This window comes from Corvus moneduloides, chromosome 25, assembly GCF_009650955.1.
Source record: "Corvus moneduloides isolate bCorMon1 chromosome 25, bCorMon1.pri, whole genome shotgun sequence".
Taxonomy (NCBI): domain Eukaryota; kingdom Metazoa; phylum Chordata; class Aves; order Passeriformes; family Corvidae; genus Corvus; species Corvus moneduloides.
The window spans coordinates 1,717,389-1,738,928 of NC_045500.1; the positions used below are offsets into that span (position 1 = coordinate 1,717,389).

The 21,540-nt window shown below is 52.7% G+C and overlaps 2 protein-coding genes across 3 annotated transcripts; one reads left to right on the forward strand and one right to left on the reverse strand.

The window, feature by feature from the left end:
• Positions 1–329: 329 nt before the first annotated feature.
• On the reverse strand, positions 330–6,631 carry HEPACAM (hepatic and glial cell adhesion molecule). Of its 2 annotated transcripts, none has more exons than XM_032133639.1 (7): positions 6,156–6,631; positions 3,596–3,937; positions 3,095–3,376; positions 2,888–2,987; positions 2,302–2,375; positions 2,145–2,215; positions 330–2,052 (listed from the first exon to the last, which is right to left on the reverse strand). In XM_032133639.1, exons 1-7 carry the CDS (start codon positions 6,238–6,240, stop codon positions 1,765–1,767), a joined length of 1,242 nt encoding a protein of 413 aa, XP_031989530.1. In that variant the 5' UTR covers positions 6,241–6,631; the 3' UTR covers positions 330–1,764. The 2 variants fall into 2 exon arrangements, with proteins under 2 accessions (XP_031989530.1, XP_031989531.1); XM_032133640.1 differs by having other exon boundaries at positions 2,894–2,987; positions 6,156–6,628.
• Positions 6,632–7,425: 794 nt separating this feature from the next.
• CCDC15 (coiled-coil domain containing 15) lies at positions 7,426–21,503 on the forward strand. Its single transcript, XM_032133638.1, has 11 exons — positions 7,426–7,578; positions 8,091–8,288; positions 9,917–10,066; positions 10,878–11,021; positions 11,740–11,823; positions 15,074–15,235; positions 16,282–16,401; positions 18,064–18,167; positions 20,052–20,222; positions 20,294–20,442; positions 21,127–21,503. Exons 2-11 carry the CDS (start codon positions 8,118–8,120, stop codon positions 21,231–21,233), a joined length of 1,362 nt encoding a protein of 453 aa, XP_031989529.1. The 5' UTR covers positions 7,426–7,578; positions 8,091–8,117; the 3' UTR covers positions 21,234–21,503.
• The last annotated feature ends 37 nt before the right edge of the window (positions 21,504–21,540 follow it).

The following is a 21,540-nucleotide window of genomic DNA, read 5'->3' on the forward strand; positions in this document are numbered from 1 at the left end:
TGCCCGGCCACGGTGGCACCGGCAGCACCCGGAGACAGTGGAGTGGGGGACACCAGCGGTTAATGAATTTAATTAGTCAGAATAAATTCCCCTCTTCCTTCGCCATGTTCAGAGGAAGACAAATTAAGAAGAAATGGGCTCTCAGCTGAGGACACCATCAATAGGTACCAGAGGGAACAGTCCAAGGTTTCCCAAGCGCTTCAAGTGCCAGTTTGAGTGCCAGCCAGGTGCAGTGGGTTTGTGTGGTCTTAGCTGTCAGCCACCTCTCATGTGTCCCCACACCCTGGGGGGCCCCTGTCCCACAAAGACACCCAAGGGTGCCACCACCAGACGGGTAGTATGTTTAGTTTATTGGTTAGTAGTGCACCCCAAGCACTCCGGGGTGCCCCGGCACCCACCCCAGGTGCCCCAGGGCCCGGCTCGCTTGGCCGGCCTCTCTCTGCTTTTCATCCTAAACCTATTTCCCATGAAGGCTTGGGGAGAGACAGCGTTGTGTGCCCCAAAACCGGGGGATTTTCACAGAAAATCCTACCGTGGCGAAGGGGCAATGCTTGGGCCAGGGCTTCCAGCCCACATTTAGGGGACATTGCAGCTGGGGAGCTGGGCGGCAGGAGGGACCCCCCTGTTCAGACTGCCTGATGCACGTACGCCCTTGGGCGAGCTTGTGTGCCAGTGCGTGTCCCGCTCCACGCACAGGGGGTGTGCCACGGCAGGCGGGCACCGCTCTCTTGCACACGCGTGTGCACGCACGGTCGCTGGGCGTGCGGTGTGTGTGCTCCCTGCGTGCGTGTGCACGCTCCAAGCATGCTCAGCTGCTCGGTGCTCGCTCTTCCCACATGCACCACACGCACTCTTTGCACACTCACTGCAGGCTCCACGCGTGCCCTGTGCCAACACTGCAGGTTCACTCTTACGCATGCTCTGAGCACACTCGGCTGCTCGCTTTGTGCACACTCTTTCACACACACCGTGCACACTCAGCGTGTGCTTTGTGCAAGCACTGCACACACCCTCTCTGCTCACGCTCTTTGCACACTCACCACATGCTGCATGCATGTTCCATGTGTGTGTGCACGCTCACTCCACGTGCTCCATGCACGCTCTGCATGGACTCTCTGCACACTCTGTGCACGCTTGGAGCGCACACCCAGTGCTGGCACGCTCACAAGGGCCATGCAGGTTCAGCGGACACTCTGCACACTCCGCACATACTCTGTGCACGCTCTGGGCAGTCTCAGCTGCGCACTCCACGTGCGTTCTCTCCATGGGCTCCACATGTTCTCTTGCATGCTCTGTGCATCCTCTCTTTGCACGCTGCGTGCACACTTGCTGCACACCCTCGTGCCTGCCCCGTGCCCCCTGCGTGCACACTCCGAGTGCCCTCCTGCACACTCCGTGCGTGCTTTCCCTGTGCAGTGCTTGAACGCCCTCTCTGCACGCTCCATGCACACCCTCTGGCACACTCTCTCCGTGCACTGATTGCATGTTCTCTCTGCACACACGTGTGCTTTCTGCACGCTCCCTGCACACTCATCCCGGCGAGAAAGCCATTAAAGCGATGCCCCAGGAAGATGGGGGACGGAAGAGGGAAGCTCTGGGTGAGATCAATAGGAAATTAGTGACTTTACGCCGAGCGGAATGATGCCCAGTGGTGGGAGCAGGGCTGTGCCGGTGTCCCCGCTTGCTCGGTGGCAGAAGCGTGGCCGTGCTGGTGTCCCTGCTTGCTTGCACGCTGCCACCAAAGCGCGCACAGTCCCCCCCTGCTCAGGCACTGATCTCCACGGCGTTGGCCTCTTCCTGCTCCCGAATTACGTGGACGCCGGCAGTCCGCAGCAGCCGCGGAGCGCCGCGGGAACGTGCCGGCGAACCCGGTGGTGACCGGTGGGTCCGCGTCGAGGCGGGTGAGCGAGCTGGTGAGCGATGGTAACGACGAGTCGAACGCCCCACTGGTCCTGGTGAGCGACCGGCTGCTGGTACTGGTGAGCTGGTGTAACCTGGTTCAACTGTGCCACGGGGTTCAGGTAGCGAATCCTCCTCCGCCTCTGGCGAGTCCTGCCAAAAGCCAAGAGTAGAAAAACATGGGACATGTGTGAGACCCTGTGCCGGGATGCTGCCAGTGTGCTACTGGTGCTACTGGCTCTCACCTTATCTTTAAGGATGTACAAAGCCACTGGGTTCTTGCGCTCGTGCTCGCCACTCCGTGGGATGCCTTCGGCTGTGTGGAAGCAAGGTGCTGCTCACCGTGCCAGGAGCATTGGTGTTCCCCCAACCCGCCACCACCATGCTGAGGCCGGCACTCACCATCGTGCTTCAGGCGCTCCTCATCCTGCTCAGTGTAGTCAGAGGTTGGTTGTGTCTCCGCTTGTCGCTTCTCCCTGGGAAGGGATAGGGGATGGGGCAGCACTGGCATCATGTTAGAGGCAATGGGGGACTGCCTGTGGGGAAGGGTCAAGTACTGCAAGGAGGGAGAGTTGGGATGGGATGGGACGGGATGGGATGGGACGGGACGGGAAGGGATGGGATGGGATGGGACAAGAAAGAATGGGATGGGGTGGGATAGAAAAGGATGCAATGGAACAGAATAGGACAAGATGGCATGGAATGAGATTACATGTGATAGAATGGAATGGAATAGAATAGAATAGAATGGGACAGGAGAGATGGATCAAGGTGGGATGGGATGGGATGGGATGGGATGGCATGGCATGGCATGGCATGGCATGGCATGGCATGGGGTAGGATGTGTCAAGATGAGATGAGATGAGATAGGATGGTATGGGATAGGACAAGATAGGATGGGAAGAGATGAAATGGAACAAAATGGGATGGGACAAGACAGGATGGAACAAGATGGGACAACCCCCTTTGTCTCCCATGTTATCCCCACTCGTACTTCTTGGAGGGTTTCCAGCAGGCACAAACTGTCACCAGGGTGACAAGAAGAAAGATGCCGCCCGTGGACAGGATGATGTAGAGAGAGCTCCGGCCTGGGGGAGAGGAATGAAGGGAGACAACCCCCAAAAAATTTTAGCTGGAAGCATCTGCAAGGGATGGCCAAGCCTGGGAGTGCAGGAGGGGAGAAGGGATGGCTTACGGTAAACAGTGAGCTTCACAGGGACACTGCGGCCATGGCTGATGGGGTTCTCCACCAGGCAACTGTAGACGTCATCGTCAGCCATGAGAACACGGGTGATGGTGAGGATCTTCTGGTCAGGAGAGAGGAGCAGGCGGGAGTCGTTGCTCAGCGGCCGCCCGTCCTTCAGCCAGGTGTAGGTGGGTTTGGTGCCATTCTCATGTGAGCAGTTGAGGGTGAAGAACTCACTGAGCTCCAGCACTGTTGAGGAGGCCACCAGCACTTGTGGCTTTGAGATGGGAACTGTGGGCAAGTAGGGGAACCATGGTGATGCCATGTCTCAGCGGACAGATGGGCTCAGGGGACAGGAAGAGAGACATCAAAACCCCACCAACTTGGCTGCATAGGGTGGCTGAAACCCCCAAAACCACCTCCCAGTTGGAGAAAGCCCTCCCAAAATGTGGTCAGGGAAGACATCCCATGGATAACCCAGTCTCCACTGGATGTCCTTCTTGCCCTTACTGTCCACGGTGAGGTTGATGGTCTTCTCGCCGGTGAAAGTGTCGTCGGTGATGGACACCTCCACCTCGTAAGCGCCTTCATCAGCCAACTGCAAAGGGCTGATGAGCAGCGAGCCGTTCTCCAACACCCGGATGCGGTCACGGTAGTCGGGCCGTAGGTTGCCAATGATCTCGGTGCCAATGGACTGGACGACGGTGACAGGTTTGTCCCGCTTCAGCTGCCACTTGACCACTGGCTTGTCAGCGCTGGCGCTGGCATAGCGCACTGACAGCAGCGCCGCTTTGCCTGCCGTGCCACGGACTAGTGGCGTGGGGCTGGTGATGTTCACCCCTGCCAGCAGACCTTGGGGTAGGGAGAGACAGGGGGGTGCCGAGCATGGAGAAAACAGGGAAATCCCAAGCTGGAGTTGTGCTGAGCACCCCCAAGGTGCCCAACTTGGCTCCATAACATTTGCAAAGACACACGCGTGGCCCCGAAACTGTGTGAGGGGTAGGAGCCCTCCTGCACTCAGATCAATGCAATGTGTTGTAAAAATCAAAGAATCACCCTCGAAATTGCTTTGGGCATGGGAGGTGGGTCAATGCAACCCTCTGTAAAGATGCATTATCACCCCCCAAAGCTGCATTGGGGGTGGGAGTGCTCCTGCAGTCAGGTCAATGCAACCAACCCTTCTCAAAAATGCATGCATCACCCCAAAAATGCGAGGAGGAGGTGTGGATGGCAGACCTGCTGTTGCTGGGTTAATGCAATGCTCCGCAAAAATGCATGTGGTGCCCTCCAAAATGTGCTGGGCTTGGGCAGGGGATCTCCTGCACCTGGGTCAATGCAACCCGTTGCAGAAATTCATCTATCACCCCCAAAAATGCAGGGGGAGTGCTCCTGCAGCCAAGTTGATGCAACCATTTGCTAAAATGCACTCATCACTCCCAAGAATGCGGGGGATGGGAGGCAGGTTGAGGCAACCCTTGCCGAAGTTGTATCATTGCCCTGCAAAAGCTGCTTGAGGAGAGAGAGACACCAGTGCTCGGATCAGAGCTGTGCAAAGATACCTTAATTCCCCAAAAAATGGTGTGGGGGAATGATTTTGTGTCCCACCCTCATCCCCATTGGATGCTCCTGTCCAGACAAAGCCCCCTCAGACGCAAAACTGCATCACGGGAGTCGGTGCACGTGCATTGCTCCTCATCACTGGTTTCAAGCCAAAAAAGGCAGGGAAAAAGTGTAAAAACATGATTTTTTGGGGGAGGCGGCTCCCCAGAACATTCTCCCTCCCCAAAATACCTTAGCATCCCCCTCTTGGCATCCCAGAGATCCCATCCATGAGCCCCCCATACGGATACCGTCATCCGACAGCGAACAAACCCCATATTGAAGAGGAGGGCAGAGTGGGAAAACCAGCTGGGCAGGGTGAAGCAGGAGCAAGAAAGGCCTTAAACAAGCCCGGAAAGTCATGGGACCTATTGGTATGCAGCATCCGTCCGTCCGTCCTCCCCGGCAGTGCCGCGCTCGGCCCCACAAACATGCCCCGACTCGCCAAAATTAGGGGATCCCCCCACAGGGAAGGCCAAGGCATGGGATGGGGATGTGGCCTTTAACGCATCCTTGCCCCCTCCCCATGCATGAAATCGCTGTTCTTTAACTGTTTCTTCCCTTTTTTTCACCCTATTCCAAATTTTTTCTCTGCTCTGGATAAAAGATTTGGGAGTTTGTTAATAAATCAGGGAACGTTCTCTTTTCCTACAGCATCCTTGGCTTAGGGATGGAGATCTCCCGGCCCTTTTCAACGGCTTTTGTCAAAAAAAGCCCACCAAAAATCCTCATTTTCACACTATTTTGTGGCACAAATGCCAATTTTTTTTTTTTTTTAAATGCCCTGCAGCATTTTTGGAGTGCCCTGGCCGCAGCCCTGGCCGTTTTTTAGGGTCTAAATCAAAGCCAGCGAAGAACCCAGCTGGTTTTGTTTTGCATCCATCCTCCTCATCTGAAGGGAAATGGGGCCTCCCCAGGACTGCTTTTGGGTGCAAACTTTGGTAAAATGGAACAAAATTGTTGAAGGTGTTGCCAGACCTGGGATGGGGCAGTTTGGGGCTCATTGAACTCCAAAATGTGAAAATTTAGACAATAAATGATGGAGAAAACCAGGGTTGCAGTGGGATGAGGCAAGCCTAGAAATGGGGTGAAAAATGAGTTTTTAAGGAAAGCCGAAGAATGGGTAGGAGAAAAGATTTGGAGATGGTAAAAAATGAGGAAAAAAGGGGGTTCAGGGAAGAAAAAAAACTGGGGAGAAGCTCAGGGCGGGGACAGTGCCAAATCCTCCCCCACATCAGGACCCACTTGGCTCCAGAAAAGTGCTTTCCCCAGTTTTCGTTTCCAATTTTACCCCCTTTTTCCCAGCTCCCAAGCAGAGGGTACACGCGACAGCGCGACAACCTTCCCTCCAAACCCCCCCTTAGGGTATCACCACCCTCATCACCCCCCCGGCCCTCATCCTCCATCTGGATACCCCCAAGACCCATGGAAAAAAACGGGAAAACCGCGGAAAAATGGGAAAACTCCCTACCTGCGTGCAGCGCCAGAAGCCAGGTCACCGGCAGCAAGCAGGGGGGAGCGGGGTGGCCCCGCGGGGCAGCCAGCGCTCCCCACATTTCGGGCAGGCTCGCCCCCCGAATCACTCCGCTTCCCCACTCTGGGCACGTCCCTCGGAGCTCCCGGCTTGGCGCTTTGCCCGGCTAATTTATTTTTTTCCCTTCTTCTTTTTTTTTTTTTTGTTCTTTCCTTTCTCAATAGAGCCCTGTGTCCTGGTGGCTTTCGCCGCCTCGGAGGCCTCGAGCTGACATTTATTTGAGGAAAAACCACTCAGATTTGCAATTTTTCCCCGGTTACAGACCCCCAGTTCCGTGTTTTCCCAGTCCCCGAGACACACTTGAGGTGGGGGACATCACCCCATCGAGCCCAGCTAAGGTTTACCATCCCCTCTGCAGACAATCCAATGGGATTTTGGGCTCTGAACACCCCATTAATCTGGGGTTTTCTTTTGGAGAGGTATTTTGCAGAGCTGAACCCCCACCCCAAAGGAGCTCCCCCCCCGCTTCTTTTTTTTCCTCTTCCCAGGCTCTAAAACGAAGCCCGGTGGCATCCAGGCTTCATTCCAACTCCATGCCAATTAGCGCTAGTTCCCCGGGCATCGCTGAATAGGGCAGCGGGATGTGAGGCAGGATGCCCGGAGCCATTTCCCACCCCCTTCCCGAGCCCTGCCAAGCTCATCACCCCAGTGAGACACCGCCCACCCCCCCGGAGGTTTTCTGGCCCCTCAAAGGGGTCGATGCCTCCAAGCATCCTGTCCCAGAGGGAGGGAGATGCTTTGGAGGAGATGGCACAGGGGAGGGGTTTGGAGGATGCTGCAGAAAGAGGCTTTGAGGGAGTTTTGGGGAAACATTAAGGGGGGCAGACTCGTGAGGCAGATGCTTTGGGGTCACGCTGTAGGGAGGTGCTTTGGGGAGGCCTTTGGGAGGATGCTGTGTGGAGACGGATGGGGATACTCGGAGGGGGTCAAGGATGCTGTGGGGGACACTATAAGGATATTTAGGAGCAATTTGCAGGCGGATACCGTGTGGGGGGTCCTCCAGGGATGCTCAGGGGGCAGTTTCGGGGATGGTCTGAGGCAGACACCGTTCCCCCACCCGCTTTCCACAAGAGGCGGGACTCGAACCGGCAGCCCCAGGACCCTGCGGGACTGGGTGGGGCTGGGGGCGGGCTGTAGGTGGTGATGCAGCGGGGCGGGGCTGGGGGCGGGGCAAGGATAGACGTGGCGGATGAGCCCGCGGCGCGTCCGGGGGGTGTCCGAGGCGTGTCCGGGGCGTGTCCGGGGCGTGTCCGGGGCGTGTCCGAGGCGTGTCCGGGGCGTGTCCGGGGCGTGTCCGAGGCGCGTCCGTGCGGCGGAAGTGGCGCCGGGATTCAAAGCTCCGGTGGCGGCGGAAGCGGCGGTTGGTGCGGCCTGAGGGGGCTCGGCGGGGCTCGGGGCGCCAGGCTGTGAGGGGCTCGGGGGGTTCTGGGGGATGAAGGTGCAGGGCCCCGCGGAGGCGGCTGGGGGGATACGGGAGGATGGGCCCGAGGCCGTGGCGGGTCGGGGTGTGAGGAGTGCCCGGGGGTGGATGGGGAGATGAGGGTACGAGGGCACGGGGGGTGCGGCGCGATGAGGTGCTTGCGGAGGGGGCTGGTTGGGGTGGGGGGTACAGGGAGATTTGACCACGAAGGGGGGAGCTGAAGGTGGGGTGCCGTGGGGTTGGATAACTGGGGGGACAGGGTGTGGTGATGGGGGTGTAGGGGGCACTCAGCCACGAAGGGCTGGGGGTACCCAGTCAGTGTGGGGTGCCCGGGAGCTGGAGAACTGGGAGGGCACTGGGGCGAACCGTGGCTGAGGGGAGGTGGGCGCGGGGGGCAGGGTGCGGGCTGGGATGCCCGGGGAGATACCCTCACCTCTGCTCCCCTTCCCCAGGACCGGGCCCGCGGTGGTGCTGGCATCATGCCCTCCTCGAAGGAGCAGCGCTGGGGGGCCGGGAAGCCCCCGGGGAAGCACCAGGGGAGACCCCGGCAGCACAGCTGGCGGGTGCTGGCCGAGAGGAACCAGAGCGTGGCCCCCGTGGTCGTCTGGGTGGAGAATGCGCCCGGACAGCCGGAGCAAAGCCCGGCCTTCGTGAGTGCACCGAGGGCACCATCTGCCAGGGCATCTCTGACCCCTCAATGTGCCAGTAAAACCCCAGGGAGGAACAGAGCCAAAAGCGATCTTTTTCACAGCCTGAAGGCAGCCAGGAACATGTCTCCTAAAAATAATAATTAGTTTTAATGTGATTTAGTGGGGTCAGAACTGTGATGCCTGTGTAGTCCGGCCTCCCCTTTGCACAAGCCCACAACATCTCTCCAAGTTGATCACCCTCCAAAAAATTGTATTTTTTTGAGGAGAAATGCATCAGTTATAAACATCAGCCAGGTGGGGAACGCAGCCAGTGCTGCTTCTCGCTTTCCCACTCATCCCTAAAGGATGTCAGGGAGTTGAGATTTTATTCTGTGTTGCTGATTAAAAAAAATAATAAATTGAGTGTTTCAGTGTCAGGAGCCAATCCCCACTGTACCCCATTAGAAACATTAAGGAAATCTTCATGGATGCTTATCTCAGGGTTTTCTACTTTGAGGGTTATTCTAAGAGGACTAAAAGTGCATTAAATATTGGATGATGAGTTCAGTCCCCTGTAATTAATGTCTGAACATTACAGAAGCTCCTGTCCTTCTGAGATGATTTATTTCTATATTGTAATTTAAATCCTGAAAGGTCGAGATAATTTATGGAAATCAATCATCTCCATATTCCACAGAACTTCCATCTTGGCACTGTGAAACTTCTGGGGGAGCTAAACTTTTCATAACAGCTTCAGGGGGCCTGGATGCTCCTGGGCCTCCATCATGTGAGGCTTCCAGAGGTGAATGAAGCTGCCCAGGGTTATCTGAGCTTATTTAAAACATTTTTAATTAATACACAGTAATGCCTCGTGCATCAGAGTTGCTGCTGAGGTTGGGCAGTGAGTGAGCTGGCACTGGGCTGTTCCCTGGAGCACTGTCTTGGTTTCATCCATAGCATAGTGTGGGTTTCTCCCCATCTTGGAGTTTTCTTGGGCTGTGCTGACCCTGCTGTTCCAAGTTCATCTTTGGCCTCGCCCCTTTCCTCCATCCCTTCAGTCTCTGGTTTCTCTTGCTGTGGTGGCAGCCAGGAGAGCAATGCTGTTTTAATTTAAGCCATGGTGGTGTTGCAGAGTTGCTTGGCAGAATCACAAGGAGAATAAAATGGGATTTTTGGGGTTTTTCAGGTCATTGCTCTTAATCTTTCACTTCAGATGGTAAAGACATTCCGGAGCAGTGCTGTGCTCTGTGAACTGCTTCCCTGATGTGCTTCCAGCCTTGCAGAACGTTAACAGGGTGAGGGGCTGGCCTGTTCCTTTTGGATCCAGGCTTTGGATGTATGAGCATCCTTTCATGGGAGCAGGAGCTGGGAGCTGCTCCGTGAGTGTCCTTTTTCTTTCCTTCCCTGTGTGCTGCAGAGAGGCAGAGGTGTGCGTGCTCCGTATCACTAGCCAGACACAATCCAGCCCATAATAACCCAGTGTCCAAGCTGTTACTCCACATATTTTGAAACGAAACATGAAGTTTGCTCTGGGTGCTGCTTGTCTGCCTGGTCGCTCCAGCTGTGGGAAAGAGGGATACAGGGATGCAAACTGCTCTGATGCTACAGCGTAATAAAAACCTGGTGAACTCTGCTTCCACCTCTCTCAGGCTTCAGCATTCCGGGTGGAGGAGGAGCTGAAGGAGCAGCAGCGGAAGAAGGCAGCCAGCCTGAGGAGATTCCAGGGCGAGGTGAGGCAGCGGGTGAACCGGCAGGTCAGGATGCGCCGGAGGCAGGAGCTGCAGAAGGCCTTTGAAGCAGTAAGTGAGGCTCTGTCAGGAGAAACTCCTCCAAACCCAACATTAACTGGGAAAAATCCAAACGCTGGAGCTTAAGGCAAGGGGTTAATGAGAAAAAGTGAGAAAATCGGAGGTTCCAGACCCTGTGATGGCAAACAGTGTCCAGGCAGGCTGGGTCAATGCCACACTTGGCTGGTGCTGGAGGTGCTTTGAAGCCTCCACAGGGAAAGGTTGCTGGGTCCCTCAGGCAACAGCAGAACAGAGTCCTGAAGCTCTCTGCGGAATTGCCTGGAGTTAAAAAAACAGCCAGGCAGGAGCTGGGAGTGATGTGGATGTCTCCTGGCTGCATTTGTCTCCTGACAGCTTTTCTGCTGTCTCTTTTCCCATCCCTTTTCCAGAGCAGCCAAGTAGTTTTCAAGCAACTCCTTCCCTCTGTCTCCACATTCCCTTTTCCCCCATGGGCTTGTTTTGGATTATCCCGTGAATATATTTAATCCTTTCTACTCTCAAACAAGTGCTGGGGAGACTTGCCAGGATCTGACTGTGGCAGAAAAGAGAATGCACTGAGATGTCACCAGCTTTGGCCACCCTTGGGCTGTTTGGGCTGTTTCCATGGCTGACTAGGGATGTCCTCATGTAACTCTGCCAGCTCCAAGTGGGAAGCCCGCAAATACCCTCAGCCCCAAAGAGCCTGATGGTTCTTTGTATTCTCTCAGCACGGAGAGCCAAAACCTCCCTCCCAAGAAATTTCACCCAAGGGTGGTGAAATGTTACCACTGTTGACATCTTGCCGGGTCACGGTTGGAGATCCCACATGGCTTTTTCCTGGCAGGCAGAGAGGGAGAGCTGCGTTGCTGTGCAGTACTCGACCCCCTGGAAGAACACGTGCCTGTTCCAGAGTCTCCCTGCTCCCACCATCATTCCAGCCCAGCTGGAAGAGAAGCATGGTGAGCCATTCCAGCAACAAGCTGCCGAGGTGAGCCGTGCCCCTCCTGCCTTTCCATCGCTGCTTCGGCATTTTGGATCCTCAGTGTTTGAAATGAGGAACTGGCAATGTTTCCTTTTTTCTTCTACAGCACATCCCAAATATTTGGGTCTAGATATTGAGTGAAATGTTAGCTCGCGTTGTCACCCTGAATGTTGTGCTGCTCCCAAGAGCATCCAGCTGCGTGGCTCGTGCAGGATGCTGTCGCTGAAGTGGTCTGGCTGCTCGCAGGCGCGGTGTTTTCCCAGCCGTGTCCTGGCGCAGAGGTGGCACTAGGTGGTGCCAGCTCATTGCAGCTTGTCTCGTGCAGACCAAAATCTGGGAAAACCTGCCTTCAGGACTGTTTAAGCTTTTTGTTATTTTTTTTAATAGTGATATTTGTGGTGCATTTGGTGATTTAGAAAGTCTGTGTGCTCGCCTAGGAGCTGGAGTTATTCCAATTGAAGTACCTTGGGCTGGAAAATCACTTCTGGGTAGATGCCAAGCAGGAAAATTTGGGATCTGGCATCTCAGCAACATTTTTTGGGAGCAGATGAGTTGCCTGGATCAGGGTTTCAGTACCACGGGGCAGCTCTGAAAGACCCCTGGCTGATTGTGTGTTGGGTCATGCTGCCTTGGTTGAGCTCCTTGGCTGGAGCAGACTGATTGGGAGATCTCTCCGTGCAGCTGAACTTGTCCTGTCTTTTCTTTGCCTTCCCTCTGGGCACAGCTCAGCAGGGCTGTGAAGCAGGTTCGGCGCAGGCTGGCGTCCCGCAGGACCAGGACTGTGTTCCCCGGCGCCTGGAGGCTGGAGGTGAGCCAGGGCTGCCTGGGGTGAGGGCAGAGAAACCACCCTGCAAACTGCTGAAGGTTTGGCTCTAATATTAGCAAATCCAAAGCATAATTCAGGAAGTTTCCCCAGCAGGAATGAAATAAATTGTGCTTTCCTGACTCACCTCAGGGGTAACCCATTTCGGAGAAGGCAGCAGGATAAAGTGTGTGAAAACATCTCTGAGATGAACTCAAGAATGCAAAAAAGACTTTTAAAGGTTGAGATTGTGATCTGGGTATCTAGGAGGAATGTGATGACCAGCCCTCCCTTCAGGTGCCTTTATTTCTTCAAACCTCAACAACTCTTTCCATTGCTTCAATCCCTTGTTTTGTGTGGGTGGCAAAGATCTGGAGGGTTTTCCTTACCTGGGGCTGGCTTCTGCTATGAATGGTTGGCAGGCAGCTGCTTTCCTTAAATCAGTGCATGGAAGGAGGTCAGTCCCACCTTTTGCTCTGCTGAATTTCATTCTGATTTTGCTCCTCCAGTTCTCAAGAACACCTTTGTGTTGTAGCTATTATCCCAGTCTCTATGCCAAGACCTTTGTTAAACTGACGTCCTTTGGAGAGCACCAGCAGCAACCCAGCCTGGTGTTTTGTCTTACTGCCTCTGCAGCCAGTTTCCTGCCCTTCCTGTACATCTTCATTCCCTTCTCTTTTTCAGGTTCACCAAAGGTGAAGTAGATCTTGGCTGATTATCTAGAAACTACCCTTTATAGAAGGGCTGGTCTGGCTCTTCCTCTTCTGTGTACTCTTGGATTTCTGATGAAGTCAGTCAGCTCTGCAAGTAGGACTCAGAGAAACACAATAATTATGGGTTCAAAAACCTCGTTACCTGTTGCCAGTACCAAACACCCCTCTTGTTTGAGCCCTCAGTGCATTCAGTGAGATGGGCTGATTTATGACCTCACATAAATAATGGAGCCACTGCCCAGGTGAGGCAGAGGCTTACAGGAGATATGTGGGAGTCCTGGGCAAGTCATCCACAGCAGTGAGAAACACTGGGAGGGGTTTGGGGCCATCCTCCCACCCCAGCCTCACTGCAGCTACAGTTAATCTGCATAAGGAAGTTTAACAGCTTCCCTGGGTGATTTATTCTGGGACGAATATATTGATTTATTGCATTGCCCTGTTTTATTACTCCATGATATATGAGGAGAAAAAAGCTCCAATATTAATCTGAATCTCTCCCTGTATGAAGATTTGGCATGTTCCCAGGCTGGCAGGACAGCAGCGTGTTCCCTTCTCTTCAGGTACAAAAGGCTGCCACAGACATAACCATGGACTTAACCCCCTTGGTAGTGCTGCCTCTGCTTTTGTGCTCCCTGGATTTCCTTGTGCTGTGTATTCCAGCCCATTTCTTTGGTTTGAACCCACGGGTTTTTCAGCCAGTACTTCCACAGTGCAAGTGGGGTCAGTAGCTTAATCAAAATGCTTCTTTCTTCCTTCATCCAGGCTGATAATGAAATCAAAGAGCAGAGCCCACCTGGTTCTTACCCTATTTCTGTGCAATGAACTCCTGAGACCAAATCTGGGCCATGTTTTTAATCAGTTTTGCACATCCCACATCAGACCTCCATCTAACAGGTTTTGCTTTACCCCAGACTTGAATTAGGCCACGTCAAGAGCTCAGCTGAACCCCAGAGTCTTCAGCTGCTCTTTGCCTGAGGCCTCTTCCTTCTGTTGTAGGAGACATTCATCTTGGGCTGACCTGACTCGCTCTTGACAAATTTATGCTGGTTGCTGCTTATCTTGTTTTCTCGTGGCTTACAGGCAGTTTGCAAGGTGATTTCCTCTTGTTTTTTCAAAAGTCACAGTTAAGCTCTTGAGGCTAAAATCTTCTATTTGGTATTTCCTTTCCCCCTTCTTTAAATAAAGAAAGACACTCCTTGTGCCCTTTTCTGATAATCTGGACCTCCATAGGTTTCAGGGAGCTGTTTGCACCTTAGCTGCTGCTCCTGGCAGCTGCCCAGGGCAGGTCCATCCCCCTTAAAAACCTCAGCTTCTAGGAATAACCTGACTTTTTCTTCCCAGTAATAGTGCCAGCGTTTTTCTCCCTGCTGCTGCTAGCTCAAAGCAAGCCTTTGGCTGAAATAGTTTTTTTTCTTTCAGTCCTGTTTTCTGCATTTTTCTTCTTTCTCCTTTTTCCCTGTAAAGTGTTGCATTCCCCACAATCAATAATTAATGTTCCTAAAATTGTTGCTCTCTCTCTCCCCTCAAGATTTCTTTTGAGGTCAAAAGCATCCAAAGAGTTAATTGCCTGCTTTCCCAAGCAGATACCAAAATGGTAATTGCCTGGAAATGACCTGTCCGGGGTTCCAGCTCATCCTGTTCACTGAGTCTTTGTCTTCAGGGTTTGGTGGACTGCTGTAGCTCCCCAGCATGGCAGCACCCAAATTCCTTTCCCCAAGGTCTCATTCCACAAAGTTGGTGGTGTTTTTCCACAGTTTCGTGTCTTTCTACCTTCAGTGCTCCAGAGCAACCTTCCAAAGCAGTAACCCTTCCCCTCTATTCCCTTATCCTCACCAAAGCAGCTATTCTGTCATGTCTGTCATAATGGGGTTGATGGAGTAATTCCTGTGCTTATCAAATAATTCCATGTTCAGACTGACTCCAGGCTGTTCTCTGTCCTTCCCAAACAGCAGCAGAGCCATATCAAGGAGTTCTTGGCATGGTCTGTTCTCCTATGGATCCATCCTTTCCCTCTGTCAGCAGTCCTGCTCTTCCTTTCCCACCATGCTGAAGAAAAAAAAAAAAAAAAAGCAAGGGAAAAAAATTTATCCTGGCTTCAAGCTTGCTTCTGGCATTTTGATTCTTTAGTTTGTAGGAAACAATCTGCTGCCTCTCAAAATATTGTGGATTGCCACTGGGGAGCCTGCCCACTTCCCATCTGAAGGAGTGCGCTCTGCACTCGAGTGTCGCTCAGAGATCCCAGCTCCTTGCCACTGTGAAACAGTGCCTGGAGAGGTTTTTGCCTTGCCTCCCCTTCACCCCACACGTCTGTCCCTCTGCTTCTGCAGTTGGGAAGAGCGTAGTCACAGTCACCCTGCTACATTCCTGTTTGCCAGCTCTGGTGCCCCATGGTGCTGCTGAACACATGCCGCTGCCAGATCACATCCAAGTGACAGCACACACAGCCTCATGTTAAAGCTGCTCTGAGGGTGTTCAGCTTTCCCTTGGCACCAAAGCAGCCAGATTTCAATTCCGTGTTTACACCCATGTCCTCCCTTCTCCAGAAACCAGAGCCTTGCCTGGCAGCTGCAGTGCCCATGGACAAGAGTGAGGAGCTGCTGCTGGCGGGACACCACGATCTGCCTGCTGAGCTGCTGGAGCAGGGCACGGCCGCACATGGCACTGGGCAGGATGATGACTTCTACGTCAAAATTGAATTTAAAAAAGTAAGACTCATTCAAAGTTGGTCTCAAGAGGTTCAGATCATTATATTTATTTTGATGTCTGGAAGAGGCTGCTCTTGGAGTTGTTCCCTCAGGCCGGCTTAACTCTTAAGCCTACAGTCCTCCTAGCGGGCTCGGGGGCAGTATTGGAGCTCAGTGAGATTGGTGCTGCCATTCCCTGCTTTCAGGTACAGTTGTGGCCTTGAAGGGTTTGATTCCTGCCTGCTTGTGATGCTGGTTGGCAGCTGCCCAGAGGAAAGCTGAAACTGAGGGCGTGCAGTCACATCATACCCAGAGCCATACTCAGACCACACCAAAAGACCTGAGGGTGGAAGAGATCAAATCAGTCAGAAACCTGGAAAAGGGGAAAAAAAAAAAGCTTTGTATCAGAGGTGGCTGTGGCAATCCCAGTGCCTGGGGGTGGCAGGCGCTGCCCAGGAGGGGTTGATGTACTTATCCTTTCTCTTTTGTTTTCAGGCAGTTTTTTTGAGCATCTGGGAGGTGAAAATGGTTAATCCAAATTACCTGGGGTGGTTGGCAAAGGCTTTATGGCTGTGGTAGTGTGTGCCCAACCTTGCCTGGGGATTAGTCCAGCTTGGAGCAGAAATACTGGCTGGGCAGATAAGTGAGCAGGGGAGACAGTGGAAGTTTATGATGAGGTTCACACAGAGGTTTTGGGAGCTGTTGGCTGTGGAATTCCCCTTACACTTAGTTATTTGTTTCACACTTCACAAAGTTCATGATAGAAGTTTGGTATGGGGAAATGTGCATCTGTATTTAAAGTAAACCAGAACCCTCTTCCAAGGATATCTTTAGAGGTGTTTTGACAAAGCTTTGGTGCTCAGACTCCTATGTCAAGATGTGGCACATCTCTTCTGTTCATGGCCAACTTGCACCCCAGATAAAACCCATTTCACAGGTGGGTCATCCCAGTGAGGTCTGTAGGGATCACACAGAGGCCCTGCCTCCAGTGAAGTGCATGTTGCTGGGGGAAGATGGGGAACTTAACTGCAGCCATGCTGATGCTGCTCCCTTCCATTGTCTCTCAGATCTGTGATGGGTTGGTGAAGGACTCGAGCCTGCCTGAGCCTCCTGGGAGGCCACATACTGAATACCAGCCTCCCATCAAACTCTGGGCTGGTGTTGACCAAGAGGAAACCAGGAAGCAGGTCTGTCCAGGGGAGCCAAGCCCTTGTGGTTTTGTTTGAAAGGGATTGGGTGTTGGGAATGCTGTTGGCTCAAATAAGAAGCCTCAGAGGAGCTTTGATGTGTGAAACCCCTACTGGGTTTAGTTTGTCAGCTTTGATGGTGTCTCAGCTCTGGGGCAAAGCTACCAGGTTATTTTTTAAAATCTGTCCTGACTAAGTGCAACTGTTACCTACTCCTCCTACAAAATCTGGGATCTCAATAACACCAAAAGTTTGAAGGAGAAACAGGCTCCATTCATTCTACCTGGCAAAACCAAAGGGCGCTTGCTGTAGTTGTAGGGAGCCCAAGAAGCTGCCAAAAATGCTTTAAAAAAAACTAAAAGAAAGAAAGAACAAAGCCAACTTATCTTGTTTAGATACAAGGCTGGAATATAAAGGTTCCTCTGATTTTGGGGATAGCCTCAAGCCCAGCCTGCAGGCCTGATGCCGAGTGGATGATGCCACAGTGAGGGCTTCCAGCCTGTGTCTGGGACAGTTTGGCTTGTGCTTATCTGGATGATACAGAGTGATGATGTCTTGGATGCCTAAAGCCAATGACTTTTATTTTCCTGCTTCCTCCTGCCATGAAGAGGAACATCTCCCTCTCCTGTCACCTTTTTTGCAGCTTGCAACATGAAACTGAACAATTTGCATGCTTTTCGTTCCTTAAAAGTGTCTTCCAACCAACTGATCCCAAATGTGGTTGCGGTTTCTCGCCAGTGTGACAACAGCTGGGGCTTCTCAGGCTGCTCCTTCTAACCCTGCCTTTCCCTTTCCCCTTGCTTTTTATCTCCTTGGCTCTGATCCATCCAAGATAACTGGTTTTGCAGCACTCTTCTCTGCCTGGGTTTTTTCCATCCGGTTTTCTTCACTGGCAGCCTGGTGATCTCTCCTTGTCCTCCTCTATCTCCAGCTGTGCTGGGCTCTTTCCACTGAGTGAGGTGGACAAACTCAGCCCAAAGGTTTTGGCATTCATGAGGAAAAAAATCTATGCATTAAACTTTTGGGAGTCATGGAGCTCAAACTATCTTTGTACCCCACAGCAGGAGGGCTTTTGATGTGAGCTTTAGCCAGGAGGTTTCCCTGCCCTTGCAGCATCAGTGGGATCAGCCAAAGCCCAGACACTAAACCCTGAGTATCCATGTGGGAATTCTTCCCTGCAGGGCCCCTGGATTTGTCTCGGCAGTGGTTTTGCCACCTCTGTGGTTCTCCCGCATGTAGAGAGTCCAGCTTGGTGTCATACGTTCATCTTTTGGAGGAGGTACAGGATTCCAGTGAGCTGCAGGGGAGCACCAGTGTCCAGGTGGATCCAAATTCAAGTGGGCTGAAGTTGGAATTGGCTCTTTTTCTCTCAGCAAAGTGAGAGTTTCGGAGTTTGCCAGGTGGCAGAGCTTCCATCTGTAGGAAGCTTCAGTGGAGGGATGCTGGTGCAAAGCTCTCCAATGCTTCGAGATGACTTGGTCTTTCCTACCTCAGTGCCACCTCTCCAGCTTCCCAATCCTGGGTCACGTGCACTTGGAGATGTTTGAGGGTCTTTTAGGGAAAGAGCAAGATTCCATCCTCTAGAAATTAAGCTGAACACTGATATTGCTCGATATTTATCCCAGACATCCTTCCCAAATGTCCTTCTGTTCTTCTCCGAAGCGGCAGAGCGAATTCCTGCGGTGCCGGCGCCTCTTCATGGCCGTGGAACGGGAGCGAGTGAGGGACCAGCAGCGGCAGCGAGAGAGGCAGCAGAGAGTTGCCCAGTGAGTCTGTGCAGCTGGTGGGGTCACCTCCTCCATCAGGACAGGGTCCTTCAGAAGGTTGAAAAAGTCTTACGAGCTTGTCTGGTGTAAACCAGGCACTGACCTGTAAACCCCCCTGGGGTGGGATTCACACAACCAGCCCGTCAAGAGAGACCCTTGGGCCATGTTGAGTCCTTTAGCACTTCTCTATCTGGTTTTCAAGTCCCTGTGCAGCTTGTTTAGGAGTTGGGAGCCAAAACATGGGGCTGGGAGAGGTGCAACTTCCCAAACCGTGATTCTGGGAACCCAAGCCTGTGTTTAGAAACTTTGGGGTGAGGTCACATTATTATGGTTAAGCTGTGATTATCCCTGGCATTTTTAGTATCAAACCCTTCACCCTCACAGCCATAAAAACTTATACAGTGTAATAAAATGATGTCTAGGCATTTGTTCCAGAGTTGAACACTTGGTATCTGTGTGAAAGTATCACTTGTGCTGGGGGTTTCTCAGCTTCTCCCGTGAAGGGGTTAATTAAGGAGGAGCTCTGCAAATTCACAGCAAAATAGGAAAGATCCTCTCATTTTTGTTTTTTCCCCTGGTTTTGAATGAACTGACCTAAATCTGACCATCCTGGCTCTTCCATGATCAGGCTTTGGGGGAGCGGGACAGGCACCCCAGGGCAGGATTTTCATGGGCATTTTTCTGGGAAAATCTGCTCCTCCAGCCACATCCTGACATTCCAATGGCACTTGGGAGCTTTGGAGAGCTTGTCCTACCCTGGGAATGCTGGCAAGGCTCCAGGGACTTCCTAGTTAGTGTGATACCTTTTTATTATTTTTTTTCCCTTGGAGTGTGTGCAGAGGAGAGCTGGGTGAGCTCTTCTGAAGAGAATTGCGGGGTGTAAAGCTGCGAGTTGGCCTTGGGCTCAGTTTCTGGAGCAGATTTATGGTGCTGTACTTAAGGTTCTACATTTCATGTAAAAAACATTGCCAAGTTTATAACTCAACCAGAGAAGTTCGACTTCAGCACTTTCCTTCTGGATGTAAAGATTTGACCCCCTACATGAAGTAAGATCTGAAATATCCCGTGGCACTGCCTTCCCCTGGCTTCTTCCCAGCCTTGATTACGGTTTAAATGCCCCCTGGCAAGGAGTGGCCTGGGACACATTGTTGCATTTGGGAATAAAATGTCAGCTACATTGGTGTAAAGTCTTTGTGCTTTGCAATTGCTGCTGCTGCTTGGTGGGAATTACACAACCCCGGTCCCACTGAAGGGCTGGAGGGCCGTGTAGGTGCAAGGGAGATTGAGGAAATAGAGGAAAACTTGGTTAAAAGTACATCTTAAATCCTGTTTTGGAGTAAAGTTGGGATCCTTGGAGTGTCTGTGCTGTATCCAGCCCTGTCACGCTTCCCTGTGCTGGAAGCTGCTTACAGAAGGATCCAAGCTGCCTCAGAAGCAATGGGAAGCTGAGGTGTTGGTCCTTTCTGGTGGGTATTGAACAGTCCAGCCTACATGCTTGGTTTAAGGACGGAAGCGCAGCTCTGGGGAACTGGAGATGGCAGGAGCACGTGTGGATGTGATGCAGGAAGGAACTGAAAGAGGAGGTGCATGATGGTGAGAAAACAGGCAGGCAGGAAGAGTTTGAGGGCAGGAGAGCATTCACAGGCTGCTGTTGCCATATGGGGGGAAGAATCGAGGCTTGGGAAGCTCTTTTGACCATTTTATGTTTAAAGCAAATATATTTATTTATATTTATTTAATGCTGTGATTAATACAGAATTCCTTTTGCCTTTGAAAGCAGCTGCATCATCCATATTCCTGTGCCCTGACCTCACAGCTGGGGACCAGCCAGGAATGGAGATTGGGATGGGGAAGCTCGTTCTCTAAGCACGTGTGTTTCTGCAGGATTAAGAGGGAGAAGGAGAATCTGCGCCGGCAAGAGGAGCAGAGGATGCAAGACATGGCTGAGCAGAGAGAACTCTCCCCAGGAGAAGGAACCTGGGAAGCCCTGGCCCAGCTTCAGCTGGAGGAGAGGAGAGTGAGGGACAGAAGGCAGCGGGATAAGGAGCACACAAGGTACAGGCAGTCTGCGCTCCCCGTGCAGAGCCAGGTGTCACTGGCAGAGGTGAATGCTTGATCCCTTGCAGGTATGTGGAAGCTCTGAGAGCCCAGATGAGGGAGAAAATCAAACTCTCTAACATCGACTTGCCCCCGCTCTGTTCCTGTGGGTCCGATTTCTGGGATTCCCACCCGGATACCTGTGCCAATAACTGCGTCTTCTACAAAAACCACAAAGGTAGGAGCGCCTGCTTCCAGAGACGAGACATCTGGGCCTGATTACACAGGGAGAAATCAAACCAGAATAGGTTTTCCCATGCCCCTGGGCCGCTGTGCAGAGATGCTCCTCCAAATATGCTCTGGAGAGGGCAAGTCAGGGGCTTTGCTGCTTGACCCAGCCTCTGTCCCTTAGGGAGTGTAGTGGCATCCTCAGCAAGGCACCAGCCCCTACAATGTGTTAAATAACACAGCTGTGACACGGCCACGTGTGGCTGGGGACACAACCATGAGGAAAATGCTGCGAAGCATCTCATTAGGGGCACAGAGCCCTCTGCCTTAAATGCTGAATCTTCTGCTGGGAGGATGCACAAAGGTGTGTGGAAGGGGCCTTCCTTAGGTGATGGAGTGCTCTGACCTTGAGCACAGCTTGGGAATGTAGCTGGCTGGGCAACCGGAAGTCATCCAGGAGGGAAAATGGAGACATTGGGGTTCATAAAATAATCTTTGGCTTGTGTACTGCTTTATAATCGGGAGCGTGCCGAGTGTGCAAACAGGTGTGTGGAAAACTACAGGCATGTCCATTTACCTTAAACCCCAATTGCTGTCTCTCTGCTCTGGTGAAAGGCTAGAGCCAAGCCCAGTTTCGGGCTGTAAGTGCAACTCTGGTGCCCTCACACCGTTTCTGTGTCCCTGTCCCTCTCAGCCTACAGCCAGGCGCTGCACTCGGTGATCTCCTCCTGTGCCCATGCAGCCACACGGCCTCTCCGGGACTTGGCTGCTCTCTGTGCCCGCTCGGGGAAGCGTCTGTGACCGAGGCAGCTCCGTATCCCAGCGACTGCTGTGAGTAGGGAGCGGGGCTGTGCCGTGTCCTGCCTGTCCCTCCACACCAGCTGCCAGGACCGTGTCACCTTTGCTCTCCTGGTTTGTGTGCTCCAGTTTGTGCTGTGCCTCTCCCACTCTGCTCCAGGTGTGCAGTTGGGCGATGGTCGAGGTGAAGGGAGACAATTGTTCTGTGGGGTTGGTTTATGGCAGGCACTTGCATTCCAGCATTTGACTGTGGAATAAACTGTTTTCAAGGTTTGTTTGTCTCATTTGAAGTGTGAAAGGAGGAGAAATG

What these genes read in the sequence shown, in the direction of transcription:
- HEPACAM (XM_032133639.1), bottom strand. Translation starts at nt 6,240, where the DNA reads ATGTGGGGAGCGCTGGCTGCCCCGCGGGGCCACCCCGCTCCCCCCTGC. An exon ending in CATCAACCTCACCGTGGACA is followed by an intron (nt 3,377 to 3,595) that starts GTAAGGGCAAGA and finishes ACTTGCCCACAG; the next exon opens with TTCCCATCTCAAAGCCACAA. An exon ending in GGAGCGCCTGAAGCACGATG is followed by an intron (nt 2,216 to 2,301) that starts GTGAGTGCCGGC and finishes GCTTCCACACAG; the next exon opens with CCGAAGGCATCCCACGGAGT.
- CCDC15 (XM_032133638.1), top strand. Translation starts at nt 8,118, where the DNA reads ATGCCCTCCTCGAAGGAGCAGCGCTGGGGGGCCGGGAAGCCCCCGGGG. An exon ending in CCGGCGCCTGGAGGCTGGAG is followed by an intron (nt 11,824 to 15,073) that starts GTGAGCCAGGGC and finishes TCCCTTCTCCAG; the next exon opens with AAACCAGAGCCTTGCCTGGC. An exon ending in AAGAGGAAACCAGGAAGCAG is followed by an intron (nt 16,402 to 18,063) that starts GTCTGTCCAGGG and finishes TCTTCTCCGAAG; the next exon opens with CGGCAGAGCGAATTCCTGCG.